The sequence below is a fragment of the Lampetra fluviatilis genome, chromosome 3 (assembly GCF_964198595.1).
Source record: "Lampetra fluviatilis chromosome 3, kcLamFluv1.1, whole genome shotgun sequence".
Classification (NCBI taxonomy): domain Eukaryota; kingdom Metazoa; phylum Chordata; class Hyperoartia; order Petromyzontiformes; family Petromyzontidae; genus Lampetra; species Lampetra fluviatilis.
The window spans coordinates 8,035,184-8,058,728 of NC_136277.1; the positions used below are offsets into that span (position 1 = coordinate 8,035,184).

The following is a 23,545-nucleotide window of genomic DNA, read 5'->3' on the forward strand; positions in this document are numbered from 1 at the left end:
GTTCGATGTGGAGTGACGTTAACTGCTCATTAATATTAATGAGGGGGGCTGTTCGATGTGGAGTGACATTAACTGCTCATGATTATTAATGAGGGGGGCTGGTCCATGTGGAGTGACGTTACACGCGGGACACACATTCTTGGCTCATTATAGGAGCAAATAGTTATTAAGCGTGGTCAACAAGAATTAGTGTCATTCACTCTGAGTATGCGTTCCTCCGATAACGCCGTCTGTGCCCGTCCTGGAGGGTGCGCCGCGGTGCCTGCGTCGTGATGGTCTTGGCAATCGGCGGAGAATGTCTTTAAACACATGACGCCTTTTCTGAGCTGAAAAACGGAGATGTACTTGTTGTTAATGAATTACAGCACATCCAGACGTGTCGTGCATTTGAAGACTGGTTGGAGACAATGGTGTGCACTCGAATGTGTGTTGTGAGCAGGAAGTATCAGCCAATATGTTTACATTTTATTTCCACTGCATAACTTCAAAATGCTATTATAATAAAAATGATGGCAGTTTTGTTTTGCAGCAAATAACTGCAATGTCCTCCATGCACATAGGGAAAGCTGAGTATTAAGACGTTTTTAGAAAAGTCCTGCATTTTGATGTTTAGCCAATTCTGTTAATGTCTGTTTAACATTTGGGAAGACACCAGAATACCTGCAGATAACCCATACATACAGGGAAGTAATGCCTAAAGCTCTGCACAGATGGATTTAACTGTCTATTGATGTACTGCTATCTCCTAATCACCTTACAACCCAAGTCTACATCATCTGGCATATTTCCAGGTAGTCTCCCACCAGAATACTAACCAGGCTCAAGCCTGTTAAACGTCCGAGATCCGATGAGATTGGGTGCATTGAGGGTGACTTGATCGTAGACATTTAAATCAGATACGGCTGTTACTGCACATGAATGACTTGAAGAGCCTCTGCCACATCACACAGCAGCATTACTGCATGCGGCGTAGGTCAAGGATGCAATGTCGGTGCGGTAAATGCACGCTTAATAATTTGTGAAACGCACAATGTATGACTGCACCACGCTTGCACACCCATGGGAAAGAAAACAGTTACATATATCTACAATGCAGCAATAACTTTCCAGCATAGCCTATACCGTGTTACGTATTTCCACTGCTCTCAATAGGTAATGTGGGCATGCTCTCCAATGGGCACAGCTATCGCTAGCCATGCCTGTCTTGGAAATGGGGTTATACGGTCGCTCATATTCATTTAGATTGGTGGTTGTCAAACTGTTGTACAGCATGAGTAATATGAGCTATGCACAATTATGCCAATGCTGTGAAAGTCATTATGAAGTACAAGCCATTAAAAAACTTAACCACTTGTTGGAATGAAACCTAGAATTCCAGTTATTAAAATACATAATTGGGATGAAATGTGTTAATTTTACAAATGTGAAATTACACAAATGATCCCTTGCACTAGGAAGCTCAGCTGTACACCCTGTAGTCATGACTGATAACTCATTGCCAGAACACAGCAGGGCAGCCCTCATGCCAGCACCTCTGTTGAGAGTGCACTGCTGGTGTCAGCACGGTGCCTTGATGTATCTCATGCTTTGTTGTTCTGTGGGTGAGCGGGTTGCTGCTGCTGCTGCTATAAGCGTACACGGTCACTAGAAGATGTCTACCACCGTTCTGGTGAAGTCTGAAACTCAAAAATGGTCACGCTTTGCACAAGCTGTTCGGGATAATCTGTTCTGAGCTGGCTTGGAAGGTATGCATTGTTTTAGCTCTGGTGTCATTCAGTAAAATATATCAGGATATATTTATAATAAACACCATTTTTTTAAACTAGATATGTTTTGCCAACCTACCTGTGGCCAGTGGCAGCAAAAATGTATGCTGGAGCCATGGCAGGTACCCCCCACAATGAGGCACTGCCCCTGTGAAAGAGCTGCCCCTTTATTAGGGTTCCTGTCCGGTAACCCGTTAAAAAGTCCCCAACAATTACTTGTTCGAAATACGCACTTACGTCTTTCAATATCGTCATTATCAGCCAAGATCAATCCACTGCTGGATGAAGACCTCCCTACGCCATTTATATATCACATTCCATCAATAAAACATTCACTTAACATCCACGCATGCTGATTTCATGTTCACGCCTGATAGCAATGAGACTGTGTATTTGAGGAGATAGCATGTTTGCAAAAAATAGTCCCTTTTGGTCAACCTGGATCAGTGGCTTTTGTCATATAGTTTTCTGGGCTAAACGTATTTGGAACATGCATTGCCATGTCATTCATACTAAGGATAGTTTTTTGGTAGATCTTTTGGACATTAAATACATAAAAATCTGCTCAAATGCATTTAGCTTAGACAAAATAGATAAGCAAACAGTACGCTTCATATCCGTCTCTCTACTTAAACAAAGTCTTACACAACACATAAGCCACGTGACATTCTGGGAGTACAGCACTGATTAAGTTAAAGCAAACGCTGAACTTGGTTTGACATAGTGTCTCGTCAATAAAGTGAGACTTGCTTCAATCAGTGCTTGTGAACTGCTACATTTTATAGGTAAGAAACCCCTCTTTAAGAAATTGATCCTATAGTTTGACACAATCATTTGCAGTGTGAAGAATACAAAGATAAAACTAGATGAAAAAAAGTATTTTTTAAGTGGAAACAGATATATGAAGGAGACATTATCTGCTCATCTATTTTCTACTTATATTATCCGCAACGATGTGAATGATTATGCTTGGAATAACACTGACACAGGAACACGTGGATCAGAGAACAAATACAAATTATAGACACTGGACGAGACTGGTGACATAACAGCAGCCAAAGGAGATAACCTTGCTGAGAGTATTGAGTGGTATCAGGTCATATGCAGGAGCGTGGAAGATTGTGGCATCACAGGGCCATGTGGGATGGTGACGGCGTGGAGAGTTATTCATCCAGCAGTGTAGAGATTATGGCTCTTGATGAAGGTGGTAATCTAATTATTAGGCCTCCCCACGCCATTGCCATTGGGAAGCAGCCTGTCTGGTGAAGTCCGATGACACCAGTGGGTCCGGCGCATGGCTGCTGGGCTGTGTTCTTGTCACTGAGCCAGTTCACAGAGTCATGCAGCTACATTATCAGAGCCGACTGAAGAATTATCTAAGTATAGACTACATCACATCATCAAGAATATTTTCTGGAGGTGTCATAGCTCTAATCACTTGCAACAACCTGATACCTAATTAACAATTGTTATCCAATTGCCCTTTAGACAACATAGAGGCTGTTGGTACTGTGTTCCGTAACTGCAATAAAAATGGCTTAAAGGCTAGTGAACAGTGCAGCTAGAGCATGAAAAATACCTTTAATTTCTTCAGGTTCTGGAAACGTATCTTCATTTTCATGATGTGCTTGAACTGAAATGGCAAAACAAAATGAACTGAGTATTTCTCCCCGCCTGACATTATTTGTATTTTTACTGCTTTCTTCATGCATTTTTAAAGTAGCGAATTGTTAATAATAAATGGATTTGATAATTTCTATATATAGATGTATTAAGGCCTTATTATGTAAATGCATAAAGTCAGTCACTGTAAATGAATATTTTGCATAATTAGAGTAAGGTAGGAACAGGAATTGGGAAGTATTGACCATCTCAGATTGGCTAATGACATGTGAGGTTCATTCCACTTAGTGTGTGCGGTGAAATAAGAGAAACGCAATGTGCTTTGTGCCAAGTCAAGATTGGGTCCCTGGTACCCACCACCGCGTATCCTCTCCCCGACTGAAACGCAGGCGGTGCACTCCAAAGAGGGAGGCACCGTGGCCTCCTCCACGTCAGTATGGCAGCTCGCACAGACGAGTGTGCGCAATGCTCTTTTGCTCCCTACAACATCGCAGCCCTCGCACACCCTGCTTACTAGCAGCATTCATTGCCATCTTGGTGTTGCCTAAGGTAAACTTATCCTTGAAAGGAGCTCACCATAAGGACACAGAGGACATGAAAGCAATATGATGAGGCCACTGAGAGACTTGGGCTGGGAGCTGCCAGCACAGAGCCTGGAAGCTACGCAACGCCTGGAAGTGATGCCTGTGTAGTGACATAGAATGGGTCGCTACGGCGCATAGTGCTGGTTACTGACAGAGAGGGGAATTGTGGGTGTAGCAGAGCATGCAATGTCATGGAATGGGTCACTAGGGTGAGCAGCGCTGGTTGCTGGCAGAGAGGAACATCTGAGGGCGTAACAGCCCGGTCGGCCAACAGGACACGTGATAGGCCGAGGTAAGGGATGTAGGGCAAAGGTGACAGAGGGGACACGTGGGGTATAGCCAATAACCTTCTGGTAGTTTCCAGAAGGGAGCGTGACCAAGGGCGGAGCCAGGCTACGCTGGGGGGCATAAAAGGGAGGTCCCGAGGCGGGATTGAGGCTGTCGTTTGGAATGGAACCCGCCGTGCTACGTCTTCGTCTCCTCGGCGTCGTGGGTCAGGCGTCATGGGTCAGGCAGCGTGCCGGCTGTCCTGACCCATCTGTAGTTATACCGTGTATGAACATAAGTGTTTAAGTGTATAATAAAAGTATGTGCCTTCTATTATTAGGGTCTCCGAAATGACTCACTACACATGAGTGGGGGCGGAGACTGCTTTGAAGGAGACCCACATGAGCAACTCATAGCTCAACTAGTTTGAACAACAACCATATATTACGTGGCATTATGACTGGACGTCAGTCATGATAACCAATTAAAATAATTACAGGACATTGTTGAATACAAAGAGTGAAGGCTGTAAAAAGGTAAACATGCATAAAATCAGTCATACAACACGTTCACTCAAAAAAAGATAACTGTTGAAAAGGCAAGATTAAAAACTACAACCATGCATCTCTCGACTTTTTGCCAAGCAGTGCGCAGATGGTGATCTGGAAGTTAAATATCCCCTGACCTATGCCTAAATTGGCCAATATGGGAGCATGGTGGTGTGTATACATCCTTCCGGCAGAGATGACAACAGGCAGAACAAGTATCACTTACGCGATGTGAAAGTAAAATCCATCATCAGTGTATAAATGTCCATCATCACTTCCAAAAGTCCGTTTTCCACAGCGTCACTTTGTAGGCACTTTTGCATTTCCTTGAACAGTTCTGAAAATGGGAATAGAGCGTGGTTATGCAAGGTGCTCTTGGTAAAGGATAAAAAATCTAATTCCCATTATAACATTTTTGGGTTAGGCCACAATGATGTGACCAAATCTGTTATATGAACCGTCCATCACCAGATACTGCCAAATAAATTACGCATCACTTGTACAAGTGTTTAACACATAAATCATTATTGTTTCAACTCACCGATAAGTTGAAAAAAAATACTTCCAACCAAATTTAGCGATTCGATATGATATTTTATTTTAAACTATGTCCAACATCATCAAGACAAGATCCAGGAAGTATCACAACAATCCAGGGAGTTAAGAGTAACTGTGCCACCTCATCTGGTTTCTTCAATAAGTGTTATGGCTTGATTGGAAGCTTTCGTGATTGCAGGAATCCATACTCTTTGGTTCTTTCGGTAAAGTCACGTAGGTATATAATAAAATAAATGACGACGTTTCGGGCGCAACACAAGCGTCCGTCATCAGGTGGGAAAGCATAGTCTGCTGCTGAGGCAGACTGCTTTAAAAGGTTTGAATTGGGTGTAGCTCAAGGGTTATAAAGAAGTGGCTGTGGCTAGTGATGTTAATGTGAGAAATTAGCATGTAACTGTAAGATAGGAGAGGGGCCTCCTAGACAAGGGCACGGAAGTGGCTATGTTAATGTGAGGGATTATCATGATGTTAAAGTGAGAAATTATGACTTCCTGGATTGTTATCTTGACTTCCTGCATCGTCAAGTTGATGTTTGAAGCAGTTTCAAATGAAACATTGTATCTAATTGCTAAATTTGGTAGTGAGGATTGTTGGTCAATTCACCAGTGAGTTGTAACAATAATAATTGACACCTTAAAGCTTATACACGTGACAATGCAATTCCTTTGGCTGTGTTAGGAGGTGATGTGTCTTAACAACACACATTTCATAATATAGGTTTTTGGGTCAGATCACGTTATTTATAAATGTGTCATAACCCTCCACCACCCAACACATTTGTTCAGATCATTATATGGCCTAACTCAAACATAGAGTATTAATCGTCGTGTTGCCTACACCAATTTAAGTATTAAGATAAAACATCTAGTTTAGTAATTCTACACTTGATATACTTACATTTAATGCAGATATTTTTAATAGTGTAAAACGTGCATTGTATATTGAATTACCCTGAGGATACGTCTAAGTGCTCGAAAGAGCTAAGCATTGCACTGGCGAGTTAAGTATAACAACACCAAATAGAAAGGGGTTAGGGTGATTAAACAACCAATGGGCATCTTGTACTAATTTACTTGAGCAGCTTAGTGATCTGGTTTTCAAGGCATGGCTGTCACACGATGCCAGAAGCATCAACAGATACATTGGGGCCTGACGTTTGGCTGCAATGAAATCTAGAAAAATATCCAAAGTGATATTGATAAACAAAAATAATTGTACAGCACAGAGGCTGGGTGCATTCCTGGAATGGTTTGTGGATGGATTTTCTGTAACAGTTAACTACCCATCAGTATGATTGCTGTACGTGCCACGCCCTGCTGGAAAGACCCTTTTAAGTTGATTCCAGTCTAGGAGCTGCCTTCCTAAAACGTCTAATTGGACCAATTGGTAAATATGAGAAATATTGGTACACACCTGGTCCCCCTGCACGAAGAAAAGCCACTTTGGCAAGAAGTCTCTTCTCCACTGAAAGGACGGCATTCAACTTGTTCCATATAGTTTCCAGGTTCTTTACTGTAGAATGGTCAAAGCTGTAAATAAATGCCACCCCGCAATGTTATTACCACCATGATGATTCCAAATAGCTAATTCTGCCTGACACACATGACCATTCCCATTAACACATATGAACAAGACATATTAGTTTAAATCAATACTGCAAATGCCAAAGCGAATGCAAATGATTCATGTGAAATATAATGTGTTGCAATTCCTCTCTTGGAGATGATTTGCGCAATAGCTCAAGTTTACATGAAAAGACTACTTTAGGCGTGCATTCTAAGAACCATAGTCAACGACTAAATGACACAACAATAAAACTTGCACCTATTGATGTACACAGTGTGCTGCGGATTGCCACTCAGGCTCTCTCTGTTTAGAGCTGCAGGAGTCATGTGCACCATTCACAGGATGTCGCCTGCCTCCATGCCTCCCATGGGCACACATCTAATTCTGCTTCCTTCAAAAGGAATAAGCGATCTCATTACTAGTTACAAGGTCTCAGTTGCATCCAAATTGGGAAGCCAGCTAGTTTACGATGGAAGAATCTGAATTTGTGCTGATAAGCTCTAGATTTGGATCACTGAGCACATTTGTAAATTATGGATGGCATAAGTCACTTGATTCCAAAGGATAGTGATGCCCTGGAGTTCACCACAATGAAGCAAAAACTATTTTAGACCCATACAGCTGTTGTACATTATTTTTCCGTGGGTCACGTGGGGTGTTCAATCTGTGTCTCTGCCTGATGCCAAGCCAGACCCTGCCGGCATCCCTCGATGTCTGTGACGAACCCTGAGGTGGTCGACTCCTCACCTGGAAAAAGTCATCAGCGGAATTAAATCTGTGTAAATGTCTTCAATCTCTTTCTCTAGTTTTGCACCTGTGAAAAACGAAACACACACTGTCATGTTAAACCACCAGCACAGACGAAAGAGTTCATTTATGAAGAAAATAACATCCCATGGAGTCATGTTATTTTCATAAGAGAACTTATATATATTCCGTGCATAGTGATACATGCGACATCTTGATGATGCAGCTTTCAAGTGCTAATGTTGAGTTTCATCTAAAGTACACCATCATAAACAATAATATAACATCACAACATCAACACAAACAATGATTTGACATACCAAGAACCAATAATATCAACAATAATGACGTATGAACATCAACAACAATATGATCATTGTTCATATCAATAAATCAACATCAACAATTACCTATCCACAACAATATTAATGTCAATTTCATCAACACCACAAATATAATTCTTAGCACCAGCTATTCATCTATTTTACACAATAATATCCACAATATAACTACAATCTTAATAACTGCAACTACAACCGCAATCATAATAGCCACATTATAACTAAAACAACTTTAACAGTCACAGTATAAGCACAACCATATCAACATCTGCATGACAACCACAAACGACATTCTAACCCAAGACAAAAACAAAGATTTCCCGTTTAAAGCCCACACAGACTGTTGGGGCAAGTGCAGTTAGCGAGCACCTATGAAGGTCATGACGGCACACGAGGGAGTGAGATGACCAACACCACGCCCTGCTACCTCTTTCTCCATAGTGGCCATGCTTACACATAGCACAAGTACGTATTTGAGGCTGAGTCGACCTAGAAGAGGCCCAGAACTAATTTAAGATAATCATCATTGGTGTTTGATCATAAGTGGGAATCGAACTCAGGTGGTCAGGTTTACAGCACAGCATGCTAATCGCTACACTACTGCTCCCCGCACATTCTAATCGCAATCATAACCACAAGCATAACCGCAACATTACAACAGCCAGAATATAATCACAACCACAATTTAACCACGACAGGCACATTATAAACAGATCCACATTATATTCACAAAACCACAATATAACCACAATCAAAGCCATGACACATCCACATTATACCTACAACCATAACACATTAAAACCACAACCATAACTACCACATCATAACCACAATAGGCGCAAACCACAACCCAACATAACCAAACCATAACCCCATTATAACCACAACCACACTACAACCACATCCATAATAACATTATAACTGCAACCATAACCACAACCATTATAACGACAATAATCAATACATTATAATCATAACCACAAAATATTAAACTTTTTTTTCTGTCTCAGCAAGTTAATTCAAAGTAAGATAGCAAAATTGTATACATTTCTTATGTATATTCACACAACTTTTACACAATTTCCAGGGAATGTCCTCGGCAAGAGATTTTTTTTTCAGTTGTATGCCAGACAGATGGGTGGACATATGCGAACAAAATGTATAAATCATAATTTTGGATATTTTTAGGTTCAAACATAAGTATGAGGTAAGTAAGTGCAGATGTGCAAGTCTTGTTGGTAAGGAAAATAAACTTCGTGACAAACTACATTACATAAACATAATTATGTAGTCTAGCATAGTTTGAAACAAGACTGATTGGTCTGTCATAATGAATCATCATTGGCACTGCCAAAAATGACATTACCAGAACTCATGGTAACACGACTGGTGAGCTGCCCTGTCGAATGAAGGCCGTGTTAGTGCAGACCCACTTAGCAGAGTACATAATGTGTAGTCGTAGCACAGGTACTCACTATCGTCCACAGTGTAAGTCATCAGCATTTGGAACATGATCTCAGTGACGATTCGGAGAGGGATCTCAGAGTCATCTTGGGTGGGAGTGTCCTGGATCTTCTTGAGCAGCTCTAGGAAACACATGTGGCTCTTGTAAGGCGGTGAATACTGCAACATGCTCGTATTACAGGCGCACAGCAGCAACGATAATTGAATGCGTTTGTATGAACGAGTATAATATGCAGACGGTATGTAGAAATTCATCTCCGTGGAATGTGAATGTCAGGGTCATAATGTGATCCAATAATCGAACTGTCTAATTATTACAATCTTGTTTTATTTTCTTAGTATTGCTTAACTTGTTGTACAAGTCGAAAGGCAGTTTAGCATATAAATTGCATGTCATTTACATACTAGGTTTAAAATATTTTATGCATATTTTGCGAGCATGAGAAATAACATGTCCTCATGAACTGAAGAAGCAATAGATGAAGTGATAGATAAAGCGATAGATAAAGCGATTTATGAAGCGATAGATGAAGCAATAGATGAAGCAATAAATGAAGCGACAGCTGAAGTGATAGCTGGGGGCGATATTCCAGAGAAACTCTTGAGGACGGTGCACGTCCCTGCAAAGCTGTCCCAGTAACGCTCACACAGAGGGGACGCTCTCTACACACCTGCACCTCCCTGCCGCAGGAAGGCCTCCTTAACGTCCACTTTCTCCTTTTTGGTGTGCTCACTCAGCATTTTCAGAATATTTATCAATGGCTGGACGACAGTGAAGTCAAATCTGTAAAAAAGAACGCACGCACAATTCAAATTTAAACTTAGAAAGTTATCAATACTGGCGCATAATTGAGGACCCCACTGCATTAGTCATTGTTGTATTAGTAATTTCTGGCTTTGGGAGAGCCTACCAATTTCAGATCAGCTGGGAAAGTTGTATATACAGTAAACCCTTAATGTTCGTGGGGTTTCGTTCCTGGGGAATGGCGCAAATACTAAATCAGTGAATATTAATACTTAAAGCTTATGAGGAAAAAAGAGTTAAGGGCATAAATATATTACCTTTAAACATACAGATATAAACTACTAGCAGGAAGTACCTGGCGTTGCGTGGGGGAAAACTATATTTCAAAACTTGTCTTCTCTTAAAAACACAACGTATACATACACAAATACTGAGCTATTGTTAAAGCCCGGCGTTCCGTTTGTCCATTTGCCTGTCAACAAAATTATAAGAGACCTGCAGAAGTCCTGAAAAAAAAGTAATAGAAAGTGGGGGTACATAGTTGATCTAAAAGGTTTCCAAAAAATGTCGACTCCCCCCTCCAAAAATCTTTTTACCCCCCCCCCGCCAAGCCAATTTTTATTTTGGAGGCATAGATACCTACCCACCCTACATACAATAGTCAGTATCTAGTGACTCTATGGTAGTACCTACTAACTCTAAAGTAGCATCTAGTGATTCGAAAGTAGTATCTAGTGACTCTACAGTAGTATTTATTGCCTCTACAGTAGTATCTGGCTCTACAGTAGTATCTACTGACTCTACAGTAGTATCTGACTATGGTAGTATCCACTGACTATATAGTAGCATCTACTGACCGTAGTAGTATATACTGACAGTAGTAGTATCTACTGACTCTACAGTAGTATCTACTGACTGTAGTAGTATCCTACCGACTCTACAATAGTGTAATAAACCTTCTTGAGACGGCTTCCGGAATCAGTCCTTTTTATTTTCAACTTCCACAGTTACACTTCACACACTCCCCGTTGCTGACAGACAACGGAAAGCGGGCAGACTCCCCGCTAAGTCCCCACCGCGCACGTGGCACCCAGAGCCCCGTACGCGCGTGACTCCTGCTCTTCTCGTTCCCAAGTCTGCTCCCGACTTCTCTCTCTCTCTCTCTCCCTCTTAATCCCTTCGTCACGTGGTACCCCCCAGCCAATCCTCCATAGATAGCGTTGACCGTTCCAGATGGTTCCCTGTCAATCCCGGGACCACGCCTCTGATCCGGCTTCCCATTAGCTGAGGCCCCGATTGGCCAGGCCAATCACCCCTGCTAACATGCCGTGATCACGCCGAGGCCATGCTCCCTGGCTCACCCCTTATTGGCTACAAAGCGGGACCGGCAAGCCAATCCCCACGTGAACCCCTATGGCTGTTATTACATCACCCCCCCCCCCCCCCCCCCCCCGGTGAAAAAAATCAGCCGTCTCGGCTGGGAAAAGGGTGATCAACCAATTCCGTAAAACATCTTATTAGGGCACCAAGGTGCATTTAACAATAGAGGGTGAAACGGCGTCCCTGCGCCGAACAACACTTAAAAACAGAGTCACCCATGAAAAAAAACCTGACATACATTAGGGCGCCCCTGCAGCGCGATAACGACAGGGAAGAGACAGCTAGACGATCAAACGTTAATGAAACGGGAGAGATTTCGATCGCGTACGCGACGCGGGACCCTCTCCGCTTCCAGCGCATGGTCGCTTTGCCGCCAGATCGACAGGAGGTGGTAGGCTTGAAGAAGACGGGTGTTGGTTCTCGGTCATGTCCAGGGCAGGCCCCGTTGGAGGGGGGGCAGCGGGGGCTTCCTCAGCCCTCAGAACCTGTCCATCTGTAGGAGGCACAACACAGTCCCCCTTGGGATCAACGGGCATGGCAATCGGCGTAATCGGCCCAGCAGAACCCGGCAGGTCAGCTAGTGGGGATGAGGGACCGACACGCGTATCAACATAAGGTTTAAGTCGCGAGGAATGAACGTACCACCGACGTTTTCCGTACTGAACACGGATACTCTGTGAGTTCCGAATATCCACCAGCGTTACGGGCCCCCGCCATGGCCTGTGCAGTTTAGGGGATGTGCCCACCGGCACCTAGGGGCAGTGGAGCCATGCCAGGTCTCCCACTGACCAAGGCATGCGAGTACGCGATCAACGCACATACCGTTCGTTCCTTGCCTGGGCACGGGCTGTCACACACCTGGCAGCCTCTCGCGCCTCCGTAACTCGTTCAAGTGAGTCCCGCACGTGATCAGGCAAGGAGCAGGACGGTTGTTTACTCGGCTTACCCAGTTGCACATCGATGGGTGGGACGTTCTCACGGCCATACATCAAAAAAAATGGTGAGTATCCCGTGGACGCGTGTGGAACCATGCGGTATGCCGCCAAGACGCCTGGTATGTGCAAGTCCCAATCGGTTTGCTTTTCACTCACCGTGTGACAAAGCATAGCCGAGAGGGTACGGTTGAATCGTTCCACCATACCCTCCGTTTGCGGATGGTATGGGGAAGTGCGAATTTTCTTTGTGCCCAGCGCGTCACAAACCTCCTTAAGCAATTTAGAGGAGAAGTTCCGCCCTTGATCTGTGAGCAGCCTCTAAGGTGCCCCCTTATCCATGACATACCCGTTCAAGAAAGCGTCGGTGATGGACGCAGCCGTTTGGTCGGGTAGAGGCCAGGCCATCGGCCATCGAGAAAAATATTCCACCCCGACCATAAGATATTTATTGCCCCTAGCCGACGGGGGAAACGGGCCAAGAATGTCCAGAGCAACTAATTCGTTGATGCGGGACACCTCAATGGAACGTAACGACGGTACATACTGGTTCCGAGGCGGTTTCCTCTTAGCACAATCATGGCATGAGCGGACAAAGTCATTGACGTCTGCCGTCATGCCGGCCCAGAAAAAATCCTTTTGCATCGCGGCCAAAGTCTTCTGGACGCCGAGGTGCATCAACTAATCAGCGTGCAGAGCGCGAAGCAGGTCGTAGCGAAGCGAAGTAGGCACGACCAAGCGTGGTCAGTCAGACAACCCGTCGGTACACATTAACAGTCCCGACTTGCCTCGGAACATCTGCCACTTCCATCCCGCCAATTGAGCTTTTTGTTTCCCTATCAATTTCCGTAGCGGAGACAGCGAGGTATCAGCCTCCTGCTCCCGTAACCAGACCACGTGCGGCAGCCGTAAGGTATCATCGGTGTCCACCGACACCTTCTGGTCGTCCTCATTCGCTATCGCCCCCATAACCGGGCAGGGCGAGGTGGGCGGTGCCACGCAGCGGTGCGTGCCCATACAGGTACGGCCGGCACAATCGCCAAAAGTTCCCACCTCATCACGCAATATCGCGTTTCCGCAGGGGACAACCCTGCTGCCGTACGCCACCACTCGCTCAACCCCGTCCTTACGTTGCGACAAAACGGCCCCAATGCCGATATCACTAGCATGCGTATCAAGGATGAACGGCTGTAAGAAATCTGGGTAATCGAGCATAGGCGCCGTGGCGAGGTGATCCCGAAGTGATCGAAAAGAATTTTCTTCCTCCGCTCCCCATTTAAACCTTTGATTTTTGCCCATTAGAATGTGTAATGGTTTCGCCAACGTCGCAAAGTTCTTAACGAAGCGGCGATAATAGGAAGCGAATCCAATAAACCGCCGAACATCACCCACGGAAGTGGGTGTGGGCCACTCTCGAACACATTTGGTTTTCAGAGGGTCAGTGGACACGCCGTCCGAGCTGACAATATGACCCAAGTAACGGACGGAGTGTTGCAAAAGGTGACATTTTCTAGGCTTAAACTTCAGGTCAGCCGCCCGCATTCTTTGGAAAACCGTCTCTAGGCATTGGAGGTGTTCCTCGAACGTGCGGCTGAAAACAATGATATCGTCCAAATATATGAGGCACGTTTCCCACTGTAGTCCAGCCAACACCAATTCCATGAGCCGTTGAAACGTCGCCGGAGCCGCATTCAAGCCCATAGGCAACCGATTGAATTCAAAGAGACCTTGCGGCGTGCGGAATGCCGTTTTGGCTTTTGACTCGTCATCGAGGGGAAGCTGCCAAAAGCCCGAGGACAGATCGAGGGTGGAAAAGAATTTAGCACCCGATAAAGCATCCAACGAGTCATCCATCCTCGGTAAAGGGTACGCGTCCGCCACCGAAATTTTGTTCAACCGGCGGAAATCAACGCAAAATATTGTACCACCATCTTTTTTCTTAACCAGAACGACGGGCGCGCCCCAAGGGCTGTTGGACGGCGAAATAATATCCGCCGCCAGCAATTCGTCTACTGCTCCGCGCACGTGTTCCCTTTCCGCTGGGCTCATGCGATGAGGGTGCATACAAATGGGAGGTGTCGCACCGGTGTCAATATGGTGCGACAAAAGCGACGTGCGGCCGAGGTCCAAATCATTTTTGCTGAAAAAATCCGCGTACCGTAGCAATAATGAATGCAGAGCATTCCTTTGCTCATTCGACAAGGAAGAATTTTCCCCGCATAAATCTGCGATCCAGCGTTCTTGCGAACAATCGCGTGGAGGCCCACCAGCGGGCATCCGGGCGCGCGGCGTTTCGTCACAAGAGGCGAAATCGGTAGTGGCGTGAGCCAACACCGATCCCTCCGGAACAACAACGCGGTCAGGTCCCCCATTCAACACCTGTATGAAAGGTGCCTGACCTGGTCGCACGATCGTTTGTGCCCCCGCCAAGGAAAAAGATTTAGCTACCGAATTTGATGGGGATAATAGCACGCCCTTCGCATCCCTTTTAACTTGAAGGGGTTTTCGGTAACGCAGCGGAATGAGCACTTGCGCTCCCGACGGAACCTCCACCGTAGCAGCGACCACGGCAGTAACTGCGTTACCTGTAGGCGCACTGGCCAGCAGGGAAGGCAGGAACGACATCCTACGACCCCCCGGCATTTCCAAACAATCCTGGTCGACCCGTATTTTCAGCGGCATCCGGCGCAGGAAATCAGTACCAAGCAAGCATGGGACAGCTAGCGAGCGAGAGATCAACACAGGTCCTGCGGCGGTAATATTTCCGATAGCGATACTCACATCTACCTGACCACAGATACCCATGCTACCCCCATTTGCGGCTACACACGCATCATTAACCCTGCATATCCGCGATGCAGATGCGCCAGTGTCCACCAAAATACGGACGTCAACGTCGTCGATGGTACCCCGTACTGTCGATGAGCCCGACGCCGCAGCCACAACCCTACGAGCCAATTTCTTCCACTGAGTAGCAGAGCGTGTAAATGGTGGAGAAGAAGTAAAATTATCATTAGGAGTGTAAGAATGAGTGCGAGTGGATGAATGATGTGACACGACCTGCCGGGTGTCCGATTTGTGCCGACTCGCCCGAGGTTGTTGCAGTTCCGCAGCAGGTGGAGGAGATGGAGGTCCCCTCGGCGGAAGAGGCGAAAGCAGAGGTCGGCAGCGGCAGTAGCGGGCGAAATGGTCTCGTCTGCCGCACTTGAAACAGGCGGCCGTCGTCGGCCGGCGGTCGGATGACCCGGCCCCCGCACGTGGACGGCCTGCGTAGTCACCACGCTGGTCGCGCAGTCGCCGTCCCGGAATCCCGTGCGGAACAGCAGCAGCCAGCAAGTCGTCGTCGCCAGAGTCGTCGGAGCAGTGGACAACCCGTCGTGGAGACCACCCCAAGGGCGGCCCGTCGATTTTGGGTTTCCCCGTCCACGCCGCCATCTGGTCCCAAGGCTTGATCTTAAACTTAGCATCCAGGCAGCGCGCCACCCATCGCGATGTAAGCGGTTCGTGGCCGCACACTGGTAGAGAAATGTTGAGCTCCTGAGACAACTCCAGCATACGGGAAAGGATGAGAGGATCCAAATGATCGGCCGTCGCGTCGGGATAGGCAGCCATGGCCAGCGCCATCAACGCCCCCCGATAAGCCAAAGGTGACTCCTCTGATCCTCGGCGACGCGACATAATTTTCTGGTGGCTGACGTCGGTGGGTCGTAAAATTCCGCCATCTCTGCAAACGCATCTCGCAGCGTCTTCTTCTTGGACGCCGGGATGGAGCGGAAGACCCCCAGAGAAACATCATCAAGCAGTGTAGGTAGCGCTCCCAGCGCCTCATCCTCTGTCCAATGCATGGATCTAAAGGCTGACTCGAAGCGCCACGTAAAAGCACTCCAATCGCCCCCGGCGAAAAATTCTTTAATCTGTGGAAGGCGATGTCCGCGGTGGCAAGTATGCGCCGCGGGCGTCTCCGACTTCGGTTCCCGCGCTCCACCCGTCGCAGGCAAAATGGCGTCCGGCGGCCGCGTGGCGGTAGGCACGCCCAAAATGGCGGCCGACGGCTCCGGCGCAGCCGCCCCGCCCAAAACGTCGGCTTCTTCCCGCGTGGTAGGAGCAATGGCGGACTCCGATTCCTTTGCAGGACCCCTTCCCGTGGCGTCCAGCTGATCCGCTATCTGGCGACCCACGGCTAGTGAGGACGCTACCGCGGTCACCAGACTCAACAGAATGGCGCGTAACGACTCGATCTGCTCCGCCATCAGCCGCCATCCGTCTTTCAACCCTGAGGTGGTCGTATCTTCTCCCAGGCGACGCTGAGAGGCGTCGAGGAGAGCATTATCAGCAGGCGGCAGAGGGGCTGTAGCCCCCAACAACTCATCTTCGTCCGTCTCGGCCTCTTCCTCCGATGGAGGCTCGGGCAGGTTCTTTTTTCTGAGGTGCTTGGACATCTTGACGATCGTCCAAACGGTCGCAGAAGAACTTCTGACACCAATGTAATAAACCTTCTTGAGACGGCTTCCGGAATCAGTCCTTTTTATTTTCAACTTCCACAGTTACACTTCACACACTCCCCGTTGCTGACAGACAACAGAAAGCGGGCAGACTCCCCGCTAAGTCCCCACCGCGCACGTGGCACCCAGAGCCCCGTACGTGCGTGACTCCTGCTCTTCTCGTTCCCAAGTCTGCTCCCGACTTCTCTCTCTCTCTCCCTCTTAATCCCTTCGTCATGTGGTACCCCCCAGCCAATCCTCCATAGACAGCGTTGACCGTTCCAGATGATTCCCTGTCAATCCCGGGACCACGCCTCTGATCCAGCTTCCCATTAGCTGAGGCCAGGCCAATCACCCCTGCTAACATGCCGTGATCACGCCGAGGCCATGCTCCCTGGCTCACCCCTTATTGGCTACAAAGCGGGACCGGCAAGCCAATCCCCACGTGAACCCTCTATGGCTGTTATTACAATAGTATCTACCGACTCTACAGTAGTAGCTACCGTCCCTACAGGAGTATCTATTGACTCTATAGTAGTATCTACTGAGTCTACAGTAGTATCTACCGACTTGACAGTAGTAACTACTGACTCTGCAGTAGTGTAGTGGGCTCAAACGGAGACTCAGACGTACTCTTGGAGGCAACACATTCATTAACACCAACACACTAACACAAAGAGGTAACTGCCCCTTTACCAGATAACATCCTAGGATGGTGGTCCACCAGGTTATCTACGCTAATTAGACCGTAACTGGCTACAATGGACCGGACCCCAACTCGGGTCCCAGTTCACGTGTTGGTGACTCTTCTCCGATGTCGAACGTAGAACGTAGACTCTTCAGGTTAACAACCGCCCCTGGTCCCACTGGGGGCCCAGCTTATATCCTGTGTGGCGGGGCTCGCTCTGCCCCAAGCCACGACCACCTTCTCGAATCCTCGAGGATTTCCAACTAGACACGTGGTCCCCCAGCCCCCCTTTGGGGGTCCCCGGGTAGACACAACCGGTCACGTGTCCTCCGGGGTCAACCAGCGTGCCATGGCCCCTTGCAACCCCGTTCCGTCGCCGTCACCCTCGCACCCCATCCTGTAGGGGCTGGCACTGCTTGCCAAGCATGGTGCCATCCAATGTTGTCGGTCAGTGCTCCCCGAGCCCCGCTAGGGCCGGTACTGCATCCACCTTCAGTGGTGTCCGCGATGTCAGTACATCGCGTGCCGTGCCTCTCCCAGGCCGGCTTCACACAGTGACATCCAACGACGTCACTACAGTAGTAACTACCGACTCTGCAGTAGTATCTATTGACTCTATAGTCGTATCTACTGAGTCTACAGTAGTATCTACCGACTATACAGTAGTATCTACTAACTCTACAGTAGTATCCACTGACTCTACAGTAGTATTTATTTACTCTACAGTTGTGTCTAATGACTGTAGTAGTATCTACCGACTCTACAGTAGTTTCTCCCGACTTTATAGTAGTATCTACCTATATTATTTGGGTCTTTCGGTAAAGTCACGTAGATAGGTTCAAAGAAAATTACAAAAAACTCCAACTTTTCGATCGCAACACAAGCGGTCATCATCAGGAAAAGGGGGTTAGGCTCTAAAGGTAAACCGTAAATGGGCGTAGCCCAAGTGTCAGCAGCATGGGCGGGGTAGCTAATGTTAATGTAAGGGAAGTTGCTGCAAGAGGTGATGGTAGTGGTGGATAGTGATGGTCCTGGTAGTGGGCTTCCACCAATTAAAGGGCTGCCAGGTCTAAAATGGAAACATTACAGCCAGTTATGACTTAAACTGGTTGATAACGTCCTTCCAGTGATTGCTAAGTTTGTAACCATCGTCTCGGTTGAAATTGTGTCTATGTCTGTATATATGGATGGCTTCATGAACAAATCTTTGTTGATAGCCAGTGGGTTTGCAAAGTACCTTCGTCTTAGAGAAATCTATTTCGTGTGAGCCAACTGCATTAAAACAATGATCAGCCACGGCTGAAGTATTGGTCCTCCCGTGTTTCAGTTCACGAACATGGTCCAAGACATGTCGCTTAGTTTCCCCAATGTAACTACTGCTGCAGACACAGTTTAGTTTGTAGACGCCGGGTATTGCATCCTTCACAGATGGGATCAGATCTAGAATTGTATGTACTGTGTTCAATCGAACCTAGATCTTGTGTTTGCTCATGATTTTTTAAATATTTTTGGTGACCCCTGCTATGTATGACAAGGTGATGGTTTTGATTGGGTCCTCGGATGGTTCTTTCCCAACAGTTGGTGTGATAGCTTTACGGATTGTGTAGTCTAGTAGTAACTGCACACATTGGGGTGCGGGGGGGGAGAAAAGGACATGACACTGTTCAGAATTTATCTCAGTGTTTCAGTGTGTGCTTCTGTGTTTCTTTCGCCTTTTTAATGCATCGAAGAACCTCTCCACTGTCGCCGCTGAGCGAGGCAGTGTGTGTTGCTAGGGCAGACATGGGCAAAGTACGGCCCGCGGGCCGTATACGGCCCGTTGGGCTTTTTAATCCGGCCCGCCGAACTTGTCCAAATATTATTAAACAAAATGTTACCTTCCTCCTGTAATGCCCCCATTTCCCAAATAGATGGCGCGCGCACTTTGACCGGGAGTGTGGTGTACAGTAGAACATCTGGTCACGACCATAACTCGTTCCATAACTTTGGTCGCAACCGGTTTGGTCGTGACTCGAACCTAATTTCCCCATTGGATTGTATGTAAATACTATTAATCCATTCCAGACTCCTACAAACTGTATATAAATATTGTTTTTTAAAGATTATTAAGCACAAACATAGTTAATTATGCCATATAATTCAGTGTAATAGTATACTAAATGTAAAAACATTGAATAACACTGAGAAAACCTTTAACAGAGAAAACTAACATTGCCGCATCAAGGTTTAGAATCGTTCAACAAGATGATTGTTTCGTCTGCTACATCAGTCGGTCGATTCTGAGAGAGAGAGAATATTCGTATGAGCAATTCATGTTTCTATTGAAAGTAAGTTAACAGTAATATTTGGGTACAGTATTGTTTTTGGAAGCATTCACCGTAATATTGTATGAACGTTTACTTCACCGCATCGTATGAATGATGCGAGAAGAGATTAACGGGTTCTTATGTTAGCGATTTACGTACTCGGCGCTTTCGCTCTCTAAATTACGGCTTGAATGAGGGGGAGGGGTATCACTACACTCACAAAATTAATATCTTACTAGGAATTTTATATAATAAAAGTTATATACATAACTGTTACGCTTTGTGTAATTCAACAAAACAAACAAAACTTAACTCCGAGTTCTCTCCGAATTTCACGAGTCCGTTCTAGACCCCACAGTTTTTTTTAAAGAGTTTTAAGCACAGAAAACATAATTAAAGTTTGAAAAATCATTAATTATACAAACTTTTCAATAATTTTCTTCTTCACTTCGATTTAAATTTTCTTTAAAACCTTCTTCTCACCAACATTACCACTCATTACCACTTTCTCCGAAGGCAGGTTTGCAAAAGAGTGCATGGTACAGACAGCAGACATCTTGTGTCCGGAGATCAAAAGCAAATTTGAAAAAGTCAGTTTATCACGCAGGACTGTGACTCGCCATGTGGAACTGATTGATAAAAATATAGCCAGTCAATTAAACAAAAAGTCTGATTCCTTTGAATTATATTCACTAGCACTGGATGAAAGTACGGACGTAAAAGACACTGCTCAGCTCCTCATTATTATCCGAGGCATTGACGACAGTTTTGCGATAACAGAGGAGTTTTTGACCATGGAGTCCCTGAAAGGAACAACGCGGGGAGAGGACTTGTATAACCAGGTATCTGCTGTCATCGAAAGAATGACGCTACCTTGGAGTAAACTTGTCAATGTCACAACGGATGGATCGCCAAATTTAATTGGAAAAAATGTTGGGCTGCTGAAAAGAATCCAGGATAAAGTGAAAGAGGAAAACCCTGTCCAGGATCTTATTTCCTTCACTGCATCATCCATCAGGAATCCCTGTGTAAGTCTGTATTGCAGCTTAATTATGTCATGAATCCAGTCGTAAAACTTGTGAACTTTGTATGAGCAAGGGGACTTCAGCACCTTCAGTTTATTACGTTCCTGGAGGAAACTGATGCGGATCATCAGGACTTGCTGTACCACTCTCGTGTCCGCTGGTTAAGTTTGGGGAAAGAGTTACAACGAGTGTGGGAGCTGAAAGAGGACATCATCGCATTTTTGGAGTTGATGGGGAAATCTGTCGAATTCCCTGAGCTAAGCGACAAGAACTAGCTTAGTGACTTTGCGTTTGCTGTGGACATATTTTCACACATGAATGAGCTGAATGTGAAACTGCAGGGAAAAGATCAGTTTGTTCACGACATGTACAAACATGTGAAAGCCTTCAAATCCAAGCTCACTTTGTTCTCCGGACAAATTGTGAACAAATCTTTTGCTCATTTCCCCACACTTTCCATGCAGGAAGAGGCACCGCGAAACACAAAAAAATACATCAAATCACTTGAGGACCTGCACGGAGAATTCTGCCGTAGGTTCTCTGATTTCGAAAAAATGTAACAGTCACTTCGGCTGGTGTCTTGTCTCCTGTCACAAGACCCTGAAACAGCACCACAGGAGCTGCAGTTAGAACTGATAGATCTTCAGTTTGACTCCGTCCTAAAGGAGAAGTTAAACTGAATGACTTTTATGCTTCACTTAACAGAGCCACGTTTCCAAACCTCCGGAGGACTGCACAGAAGATACTGACTTTGTTTGGCTCGACTTATGTGTGTGAGCAGACATTCAGCGTCATGAATGCCAACAAAGCCCGTCACAGATCAAATTTAACGGATTAGCACCTCAGATCTATCCTGAGAATTGCCACAACCAAAATAACTCCAGACTTGGATGCACTGGCAAAAATGGGAGAACAACAACACTGTTCCCACTGATACTGAAAGTGATGATGTGTTGCTGCAGCGAGGTTGGAGCCAAATCTCCGACACACAGCCTTCGTGGCTGCTCTAACCTGTTAATGTAGATAATAAAGAAGTTCAAGTGAGGTAATTGGTTTGGCGCAGGCCTCAGATGTTTTCATGATGTTTGATCAGTCACGTTACGACATGTTTTTGTATTGTTCATGTTCGTGCAATTTGTTAATTTGCCTTGCAAATAAATGCTTTGTTACCTGTTAAAGGCCAAATCCCTTCATGTAATGATTTTTACATGTCATTTATATTAGTTCACACAAAACACTCCATCCATCTGTTCCTGGCCCGGCCCCTCTGTCAAATTTTAGAACTCATTGTGGCCCGCGAGCCAAAAAGTTTGCCCACCCCTGTGCTAGGGGGAACTGCAAGTCTGTGTTTCTGCGCATGCGCAGATGCGTGGTTTGGCACCGCGATCAGCATAGTAATAATGCAAATTATTAAAAAGTTTTTTCATTAGTTTACATTTGACGGAGGGGAAAAACAAATAACGCTTTTTTCGTCCGGGGGCTTAGCACATTGTATCTGTGTACTTGGCTGAAACGTAAACCCAACAGTTTGTCAGTTAAAAGCGTTACAAGGCGTGCGCAGACAGACAAAAACATACTTTTATAGGTAACATACATATGTAAAGACAGTACAGAGGACTAGCGGTCACGGGGGATGACAGGGGAATTAGCATGGCAAGGGACTAGGGGCCACGGGGGGTAATGATAGGGTAATTAACGGACAGTGCGAACGATCTGGGGTCTACAGGAAGGATCGATAATAGGGGCGTGGCCAATTGACAGAAGGGAACAGGTGTGGATCGGGGATCGAGAACTAATGGGAAGGTTCCAGAAAGGGGACGTGGCCACGGGGGAAGGGGGAGCCACGGGAGAAGAATAAAGGGTCGAAGCGAGGGGCGAGGGGCTGCAGAAGCTGGGGTCTCTGCCTGTTTGTGTGTTCATACCTTCTTGAATAAAGACCATCTCAAGAAATTATCAGCGTTTCTAAAAATATATTAAGGAAAACATTGTATTGTTATTTAACTTACCTTTAATGATGATGACCATACAGATATTTAAGAGCGCAAATATAAAAAATGTATTAAATAAAATAATATTACACCGTAGGTGAAGGCCGATTCAGAGGGGGATCGCGTCGCATGGGGGGTAAAGCTCGTGCACTCTCGCGATCCCCGCTGCTCTGTTGTATCCTAACCCTTCTTCCAAACTTGATATTTTTATATATTATCATCATTGATATATAATGAATGAAAACACCCCAAAGCACAGCAGACTGCAAAACACCAGGTGTCACTAAGTAATGGACTGGAGGAGGGCTAGGATGGCAGAATTTGCAACCTTGCTTCAAGGAAGGAGGGGGCCTGATGAACGGGCATATGTCACCCGTGCAGGCGGCAGAGACAGTGGGAGAGTCAGCCAGACATAATTAAGGCAAAAAGCCAACCATCCTGCATGGTTTTAAGGAATTAAATTATTAAATCCAGGGTGAGTGGTCAAATGAAGTGGGTCAGCAACGCTGTGTGCACAGGGGAGGGAGCTGATTAAC

The 23,545-nt window shown here is 46.0% G+C and overlaps 1 protein-coding gene across 1 annotated transcript; it reads right to left on the minus strand.

Annotated features, from left to right (window-relative positions):
• Positions 1-118: 118 nt before the first annotated feature.
• LOC144948151 (uncharacterized) lies at positions 119-16,771 on the minus strand. The gene is made up of 8 exons (XM_078877583.1): positions 16,572-16,771; positions 10,136-10,248; positions 9,476-9,586; positions 7,660-7,726; positions 6,760-6,875; positions 5,015-5,125; positions 3,346-3,399; positions 119-326 (listed from the first exon to the last, which is right to left on the minus strand). The coding sequence occupies exons 1-8, from the start codon at positions 16,769-16,771 to the stop codon at positions 193-195; spliced, it is 906 nt and encodes a 301-aa protein (XP_078733709.1). The 3' UTR covers positions 119-192.
• Positions 16,772-23,545: the final 6,774 nt, after the last annotated feature.